The sequence below is a fragment of the Crocuta crocuta genome, unplaced genomic scaffold (genome assembly GCF_008692635.1).
Source record: "Crocuta crocuta isolate KB4526 unplaced genomic scaffold, BGI_CrCroc_1.0 scaffold3, whole genome shotgun sequence".
In the NCBI taxonomy this organism is placed as follows: Eukaryota; Metazoa; Chordata; class Mammalia; order Carnivora; family Hyaenidae; genus Crocuta; species Crocuta crocuta.
In genome coordinates this window covers 2,899,866-2,909,122 of record NW_027529934.1, presented here as the reverse complement: position 1 = coordinate 2,909,122, position 9,257 = coordinate 2,899,866, and the positions used below count along the sequence as shown (strand labels likewise).

Sequence of the window (9,257 nt, the reverse complement as noted above, 5' to 3'; positions counted from 1 at the left end):
CACCTGCCAGGGAGGAAGGTCCCAAACAGCGGCAGGCCCTGGAGCACAGAGAGGGAGGGAAGGATCAGCGCTCTGGGTGCCTGGGTGCAGGGAGTAGCAGCCTCTCCGTCCCCCCATGAGAGGCAGTGGAGGGCTTGCGCCTCGGGAAGGAACTTCCATTTAGGAAAGGAATTCACCAATTATGTCAATGTCAACAGATGCAGGGGGCCTACTGTAGACCAGGCATGGAGCTTCCGCTCTGAGAGGCTGAACTAGAACTTGAATGGGGAATGGATGAGAACCCAACCCCTTTCCACTCTCCTCCTGCTGCCTTTGCTTCAGCCTTCTCTTCTCCTGGGTCAAGAGACCCTTTAGTTCCTTTAGCTCCTTTCTTCCTTCTTCATCCCAAGTCTGCTGGGAGGAGGCCTGGCCTCAGCAGCTAAATACAGTCCCTCGCGTTGGCTCTGGACTGAGGAGTTTCCTAGGTTCTGGGGCTTTCCATGCAAAAGCTGCAAAGTCCAGGAAGCTTGGCCACCTCAAGGAGGGTCTGTGCTGGACCCTCAAGGCTCTCATTGGGGGCAGATGGGCTCATATGTAGGCAATTATAGCCACGCAGGTGAGTGCTAAGCTCTAGGGGACCCCAGAGGAGATGAGTCTAGATGGAGTCTTTTAAGGATATAAGGCTTGAAACCAAAAAAACAGGGGCACCTGGGTGGCTCAGTTGGTTAAGCATCCAACTGTTGGTTTTGGCTTGAGTCATGATCTCACGGTGTGTGAGTTTAAGCCTCGTATCGGGCTCTGTGCTGACAGTGCAGGACCTGCTTGGGATTCTCTGTTCCTCTCTCTCTGTCTCTCAGAAATAGATAAGTAAATACTTTAAAATTTTTTAAAGAAAAAAAGAAAGCAAAGAAAACATGACAAACCAGCATGGCAGAAGGGGTAAACAGAACAGCAGACACGCGATGGGGCCGCTCCCCAGGCCAGCCTGTTTCCCTCCCCTGAGCTGCTCCACCTGTGTGGAGCCTTCCGGGGCTGCCCAGGTTTCCGTGTGCTCCGTCCCGGAATCTCTAAGTGAAAGGCACTCGGATTCAGGGGAGACCCTTGCTGGGGGTGTACCACCTCGACGTGGGCAGAACTGCCCCAGGATAGAGGAGCCTGAGGCCCTGAGGGAAAACTGCTCTTTAGTGAGGGTCTGGGGAAGGTGAAGCGATGGGAGTGGGGGTCCTGGAAAGTTCCCAGCAAACTGAATTTGGAGCCCTTCCCCACGCTGCAGACAAGGCTGTAAGGAATGGAACCCTACCCCTGATGATGTGGGAAGTGGATGGCATGTAAGGAAAAGAAGTCGCCTCTCAGGTGTTTCCAAGGACTTGTAACCATTTGTCTGTGTTCATACATCATTTGTTTTGGGGCCACATGTCCCCGTACGACTGCCTTGGCCACATGAAGGACTTTCTGAATTACAGGCCAAAGAGTCCTGTCTGATAAGTTCTAGGCCCATTATTCTCCGGTGGGTGGCCACCAAGCTCCCAGCTTCTGAGTGGGACCCAGGAGTTCACCCAGAGAATCTTGAGTCTGGACACACGAAAGAATAAAGCAAAGGTCAAACCTGGTCTTCAGAAAGGCTCTGGTGGGTTCTCTCTGAGGTGACAGGTGAGGCAGAAGGTAGTGTTTCTCCAGTACATCTGGCCCATTTCTACCACAGACTTCTGGGGAGTCTTATTAAAAATTCAGTGCCCAGGGGACACCTGGGTGGCTCAGTCAGCTAAGTATCTGACTTCCGTTTGGGTCATGATCTTGTGGTTCCTCAGTTTGAGCCCCGCATAGGGTCTGAGCTGTGCTGACAGCTCAGAGCCTAAAGCCTGCTTCCAATTCTGTGTCTCCCTCTCTCTCTCTCAAAAATAAATAAACATTAAAAAAAACAATTCAGTGCCCAGGCCATGTTCTAGGAATACAGAACCATGAGCCCTGGTGGTGGGACCCAGAACAAGCATTTTGAACAGTCATCTTAGGAGATTCTTCCGCTTAGTGTAAAAATTCTCTTGGGAGTAGTTGCTATTTACTACTAGAGATGAAGAAATTCATCTCTAATGTAAGATTTCCAGGATGAATCTAACACAGAGTTTCTCAGCCTCGGCACATTGGACATCGTGGACCAGATCATTCTTTGTCCGGGAAGCGAGGGTTTCCCTGTGCACTGCAGGATGGTTGACATCTTTGGACACGAGATACCAGCAGAATCCTACAGATGTGACAATTAAAACTATAACTTCAAACACTGCCAACGCCCCTTAGAGAGAAAAGTCCCTCCCTCAAAAGGGACGACATCCTTAGAAATCTGACCTGAGTCTAGCACGTTCTATGCTTCCCCGTGCTTGGGACGCCCTCCAGGCCAGGCTCTGGCCACGAGGCCCTCAGCCTCCTCACCGCTTTCCAGCTACAGATGGGGCTGAAGCCGATTCACACGGTCACTCTCTCCTGGGTGTAGTGTGAAGCCAGACCCTTCAACATCTCCCTTTACCGTCCCCACCGCTCCCGCCAGTCTTCCCCGTTCCTGCCATTCCCCCTGCCTCACGGGCGGGGGACACAGAGGGCATGAGTGTGAAAAGAAGGCACAAGGCCGCCCCTTCGAGCGGTGCAGAGGCGGCGTCAAGGAGAGGGCTGTGTGGACGAAGTCTCCTCTTGTGAAAACACGAAGTTTATTTTTGTGCTTATTCTAAAGCCAACGTGGCCACAGTAGAAAACTTGGCACGTACAGGAAAATATACATTTAAAGAAGAAATAAGTCACCGGTAATTCCGCCGCCCAGACAGCCAACACAGACACTGGGAGGGCGCCCCCTTCGGCCGCTCTTCCCACCCCGGCTGGTGTGGGGGCAGACGGCACGTGGACAGAACACTTGACCAGGGACAATAACAAGCACCCAGCGTTCTGGGTTCAACGCCTGCTTTATTCAGGTCCGGGCACCAGAGGCTCAGGCGGCCTATTTTGCAGGAGATTTGGCACCTGGGGGAGGTGGAGGGGGGGTGTCTGTCTGTGTCTGGAGCATCAGAACTCGTCTTTTATGTCAAAATGGGGCTGGTCTTCGGGCTTGAAGTCCAGGTTGGGGCTGCCGTCCTCGTTGAGTATCCTCCGGGCCGTGTAGCCAACGATGGGGTATTTGGCTTTGTACACTTTGGTGAAGACGTCGTCCAGGGATTTCAGCTCCTCGGCCGTGAGGCCCGTCTTGGGGGGAAAAGGCCCAAAGCAACATGAAAGGTGGGGAAGAAGCGGAGATGAGTGAGTTGTACCTCAAACTGGACTCTGACCACCCAGGCCTACTCCTCCCACACCCCTAATGCCAGAGAAAAAGTATCTCCACTAACCAACTGACTTTTTAAAAAAATTTTTTGTAATGTTTTATTTATTTCTGAGAGAGAGAAAGAGACAATGTGAGCAGGGGAGGGTCAGAGAGAGAGGGAGACACAGAATCTGAAGCAGGCTCTAGGCTCTGAGCTGTCAGCACAGAGCCCGACGCGGGGCTCGAACTCATGAACTGTGAGATCATGACCTGAGCCGAAGTTGGACGCTTAACCGACTGAGCCACCCAGGCACCCCTAACCAACTGACTTTTTAAGACACAACCCTTGGGGGGGGGTGCGGCGGCGGTCGGGGTGGTGCAGGAGCCCTGGCTTCATCATGTCTTGCCATTTGACTAATGTGGGAATTAAAGACCCTCCAGTGAGGGGCACCTGGGTGGTTCAGTGGGTTAAGCATCAGACTTGTGGTTTCAGCTCAGATCATGATCTCACAGGAGTTCAAGCCCTTGTGGAGAGCTCTGTGCTGACAGTGTGGAGCCTGCTTGGGATTCTCTCTCTCTGCCCCTCTCCTCACTGGCGCTGTCTCTGTCTCTCTCAAAAATAAATCAATCAACTAAAAAAGAAAAGCCTCCAGTGAACACCCAGCGTCAGGCAGGATGGGGTACAGTCTGCACCCGCCTCCTGTTCGCTGCTGTCTACACCCTGCTCCCATTATAGACTCATATACCTTCCCCTCCTTGATTCCTGAGTGTAATCCATCTGTAATGTTATGGTTCAAGAGTTTGACTCATCTGAGCACAACTGGGGCGAATGCCAGCCCCTCTGGTGGGATTACGGAGACCCTGAAACGGCTTTTCCAATGCTGTTTTCTCCTTCACAGAAATACAGCCATGGGGGAATACTCTGCTTCTCAACCCTGCTCATACCCTAAGTGGCCTGGTGAGTGGGTGTCAGAGCCCAACAGCAAATCTGGAAGAGACTGGGGGTGGCGGGTGCAGACTGCAAAGGGGACGGGGCTGCCAGGCACTGTGAATGGAGATCACGCAGTTTGACCACAAGTTCACAAGAGTTTGGACTTGACTCGGTAGGCAGTGAGGAGTCATGGAAGGTTTTTGAGTAGGAGTGGCATCTCCTCACTTCTAAGGTATCGATACTTCTAAGGTATCGACCTCAGAAAACAGCTGGCTACACTGGGAGTGGACTGGAATATCAACATGCTAATCAGGAAGCTTGGCTATTTTCCAGGGGTAAAAAAGGCCACGGCCAAGGGGATGGGACATTTTGACAAAGGCTCATAACCTGGCTCACAGTGTCATGGGTGAGGTCTGCAGGATCGAGGGACATCTTGGCCACCCCTCTGGTGGAGTCCTTCCCAGTCAAGGCGTTGTAGGGGGCTCCTCGTCCATAAAACTCTGCAGTGGGGAAGAAAGGGGGAGGATGTGAGCGTGGACGTGCCCGTGAAACAGCCAGGAGACTGTACGTGCCAGGGGCGTGGGGGCTTCTGAGACCCAATCCAATGCTGAAAAGGGCTCCAGGCGGAAGGAGAGGGGAAGCAGTGAAGACATGAAGCCATCAGTCTGGATTCCACTGATTCAGAATATGGAAAAAGTCACACACCTGGGCTGAGAGGTGATTTAAAAAAAAAAAAAACGGAATGAAAATACTCTCTTAAAAATATTTAAAATGCAAACAAGAAAAATGTCCAGTCTTCTTAAATGTTGCCACCAACATTTAAGCCAAGTCTGCTTCCGTTCAACATCTTGTTTGGCAGACAATGAACCACAACAAAACTACCTCCCTGACATCACCTGTAGTTACCACCAGAGAAACCATGAAATGGCATTAAAAAGTTCAATCTTGGGGGCACCTGGGTGGCTTAGTCGGTTAAGCGTCCGACTTTCGCTTAGGTCATGATCTTGCGGTTCGTGGGTTCAAGCCCCGCGTCGGGCTCTGTGCTGACTGCCGGCTCAGAGCCTGGAGCCTGTTTCAGTCTGTGACTCCCTCTCTTTCTGACCCTCCCCTGCTCACGCTCTCTCTGTCTCTCTCTCTCTCCTAGAAATAAAAAAAATTTTAAAAAAATATTAAAAAAAATTTTCAATCTTGTTCTGTGATCCCAATGCCTTGCAAAGCAACACTCTTCCTCTTGTTGCTTCAATTACAGTAAGTCATCAAGTTTGAATTTGATTGCATAGGCAGCAGGGAGCCACAGACGGTCCTTGAGCAGGAGTGTGACATTATTAGAAAAACACTGTGGCAGTACAACACTGACAAAGATCGTTAATTTAATCTGAGGGAAAGGGACCCGGCCAGCTCTCCTTCCCTTCCTTTGCATACCCACTCTGGCTGCCAAGTTCCCCAGAAGTAAGGATTCATAAAGCTGAGCCACTTACCCTTTCCAGAAGTGACATCAAACACCACTCCTTTCACTGCCATGTAGATAGGCTGATCTTCCTAGAAAGCAGGGGAGAAGCTGTGAGGAGGAGCTCGAGAGCCCAGCTCCTCCAGCCCAAGTGAGTGACATCGCTTCCCACCACGGGCCGTGCAGACAGCAGTGGGTGGAGGTATAAAGCGGTCTTCCCTGAGCCGGTCCTCAGCAAGCTCGTCCCCATCATGAGCGTGCCCGCCCCTGCCCAATGTCATGTCTGCTCACAGACTTTGGGAAGGTGTCACAAAGTATCATGACGAGCCTATGACAATATCTTTCTATAAACAAACCACAAACAAACCAGAGACTGAAGCAGCTCTCCACAGATAAAATTCAATGGATGTTAAACAATGAATTATTTACAACACCCCAAATTTCCTTTCATCTTTGTTAATGTACCTCTGTGGATGGAATTGGTATAAATGATCCATCTTACATTTTGCCTCTTATAGGTAATACTGCTTTGTATAAACGTTCCCATGTGTCGAAATTATCAAAATGGCTGTCACTTAAACATCTCTATCTTATGTTAGTGCTACTGCATTCCTGTTCAGCTCTTCTTCTGTTTTGGGTATTTGGGTTCTTTGCAATTCCTTAAAACTATAAATGGTGGGGTTATGAGTATCTTTCTACAAGCTACTTTATAGTTTGGTGAGTTATTTCCTTGAGGCGTGCCATACATGGAAATTCTTGGACCAAAGCATATGAACAAAGTAATCAGTATTATTAAAAATTTAACCAGTGTGTCCTTCAAAAGGCCCGTTTAAAGTGCTAGAAATATACAAGCAATGCTGTTTCCCCAACAGCATTAACAATGAGTCTTATACTTCACTTTTTGCTATATTTGTGGGTCTAAAATGTTGCCTTTGAATTCTTACCTCTCTGCCCCCGGCCAAAGAGAATAACACAAAAACTGGTGGCATGAATTTTGTAACTTCCGTCAAAGTGGACGCGGGCTGGGGCAATTGACATAGATCTTGGATATGCAGGGTCAGTCTCTTGTCTTAGCTGCATTGTGGGTACAGGGACACCAGTCGGCCCATAGACTGGGGTGAAGGGAGGCATTGCAGCTGGATGCACGGGAATCTCAGGATCTCTAAGAACACACTGCTCGGCCTTCTCTAGGGTTGGGCCTTAAGGTTCTTACCCTTTCGGAGCTTAAAGTCAAGTGTTTTCATGAATACATTTAACAGAGAGAGAAGCAGGGGCTCAGAGAAGTTAAGCAACTTGGCCAAGCAAACATGATCTCACTGTCACATAACTTCACAGGCCTCAGTTTCTCTGTTATATAGAGGTAACACCCACTGACCCTGTAGGAATGCCGTATGTGAGAACATGGTAGGTCCCGCATAGGAGCTCAGTAAATGGCTGGTTATCAGAGTCCCTATTAGCTCCCACAGATAGTCCCCAGAACTTCTGTTGACTTAGTGGATGCTTGTTCCACCTCAACTCATAAGAATTATATATTTTTTTAATTTTATTTTTAAGCAATCACTACCCTCAATGTGGGGCTCAAACTCACAACCCCCAGGCCAAGAGTCACATGCTCTACCAGCTGAGCCAGCTGGGGGTGGGGGTGGGGGGTTGTTCCTCCTGTGGAGCTGCTGTCCCTTGACAGCAGGGCGGCCGGCATGGTTTTCAGGCCCCGGAGGTGGCAGCTGAGAGGACAGGGTGAACGGCAGATCTGAGAGTGTAAACGCAGGCTCCGGAACAGACATGTCCTCAGAGACACCATAAAGACACACGCGCTCATCACCAGCTTCACACCGTGGTCCCCCACCATCTCATCCACCTGAAAGGATACGCATCATTTTTATCTGCACAGCAGGCCTGAAATAACAGCAGGTCTGCCTTTCTCCAAGAGCCCAAAGGAGGGGTCACCATGGTGGTGTGTTCCTAGCCCACGTCTTCAAGTCAAACAGGCCTGGGTGTGAACCATCACTAATAAGCTGTGCTGTCTTGGGCAAATTACTTAACTTGTCTGTGCCTCAGTCTTCTCTGTAATAAGATAATAAAAGTGTCCACTTGCTCGGCTATTGTGAGGATTAACCAAGACAAGAGATACGAAGCACTTAGCAGTTTAGGGAAATAAATGTTAGTTTCCCTTGTCCTTCCCTAGATTTTGAAAGTTATAAGATCCAAGAGGAATGAGATAAAGTGCAAGAAGATTCTATCTCCCTAAAGGAAAAGTAGGAAAAAACTGTAATTCCCAAGTCATAGATAAGGAGGTAACGTAAGTTAAAACTAGAAGGGGCCTTGAAGATAAACACCTTCATTTTACAGATGCAGCTATCCAGCCTGGGGAATTATGAGACTTGCCCAGAGTCCCAGAGGGAATTAGAGAAATTTCTGGAAACTGGAGCCTTGGAACCCAAGTATCATTCCACTCTCTGGCCTGTCCCACCAGCGGGCACACAGCGTGAAGACCGCATACTTGCCTGGGACCAGGAGAGGGTGAGAATGGCCTGGGAAATTCATCCTCCCACAAGACTCAGGACCAACGGGTAAGACTCGGGCTGGGGCAGAGGTACTTAGGTGGAAGGGAATCAGAGGAAGCACCTGCATAAACGAGACCCGGACTTTTTCCTCTGTGCCTTGGGCTTGCTTTACCATCTGGCCTTCCTCCCCGCCCACAGGCAGGCAGGGCCAGCAGTTAGCCAGCCGTCCCTGAGCCTCCAACCCTCAGAGCCTGCACCAGGGCGCGGGGACAGAGCAGAAGCTCCTCCCTTGCTGAGTCGTCTTCTCCTTGGAAAAGCGGGAAAACAGTGTAGATGTTTGCTTCTGCAGAAATAACAGGGCCCTCCAAGGGTCTAAGGCCATGTTTTTCTAACTGCAATTGGCATTAGTAACTATTAGTGGGTCATGGAGTTCATTTAGTGATTTACTAACAGATTTTTTTAATGAAGTAGAAAAATAAAAGTTTAAAATAGAACAGAAAATAGAAAACATTGAAGTACATCACACATAGTAAAAATAAGGCTTGTTTCATGGAACTTGTTTTGTGTGTGTGTGCGTGCGTGTGCGTACACTAGGGTAGGATGCAAAACTGTTTTCCGTAACACAGACCAAACATCTACAAGACATCACTCTATAATTAGGGTGGTTTCAACTCTTTATCTGTATCTATTCCATAGCCCTTACTGTCTGTATATTCTTTTTTTTAATGTTTATTTATTTTTGGGAGAGAGACAGAGAGAGAGAGAGAGAGACAAAGCATGAGTGAGGGAGGGGCAGAGAGAGAGTGAGACACAGAATCTGAAGCAGGCTCCAGGCTCTGAGCTGTCAGCACAGAGCCCGACATGGGGCTCGAATCCACAAATCGGGAGATCATGACCTGAGCCAAAGTCGGACATCCAGCTGACTGAGCCACCCAGGGGCCCCTGTATATTCTTTTTTTTTTTTTTTAATGTTTATTTATTTATTTTGAGAGAGAGCAAGTGAGAGCAAGTCAGGGACAGAGAGAGAGGGAATGAGAAAATCTCGAGCAGGCTCCACGCTGTTGGCACGGAGCTTCCTCTCTCTCTGTCCCTCCTCCGCTCGCAGGCAAGCATGCACTC

At 49.4% G+C, this 9,257-nt stretch overlaps 1 protein-coding gene across 3 annotated transcripts; it reads right to left on the bottom strand.

Moving 5' to 3' along the window:
- Nucleotides 1–2,653: 2,653 nt before the first annotated feature.
- Nucleotides 2,654–7,498, bottom strand: NENF (neudesin neurotrophic factor). Of its 3 annotated transcripts, none has more exons than XM_077763188.1 (4): nucleotides 7,253–7,498; nucleotides 5,666–5,726; nucleotides 4,575–4,687; nucleotides 2,654–3,201 (listed from the first exon to the last, which is right to left on the bottom strand). In XM_077763188.1, the coding sequence occupies exons 1-4, from the start codon at nucleotides 7,481–7,483 to the stop codon at nucleotides 3,025–3,027; spliced, it is 582 nt and encodes a 193-aa protein (XP_077619314.1). In that variant the 5' UTR covers nucleotides 7,484–7,498; the 3' UTR covers nucleotides 2,654–3,024. The 3 variants fall into 3 exon arrangements, with proteins under 3 accessions (XP_077619314.1, XP_077619315.1, XP_077619316.1); XM_077763189.1 differs by having other exon boundaries at nucleotides 4,584–4,687; XM_077763190.1 differs by lacking the exon at nucleotides 7,253–7,498 and adding an exon at nucleotides 6,579–6,848.
- Between the last annotated feature and the right edge of the window lie 1,759 nt (nucleotides 7,499–9,257).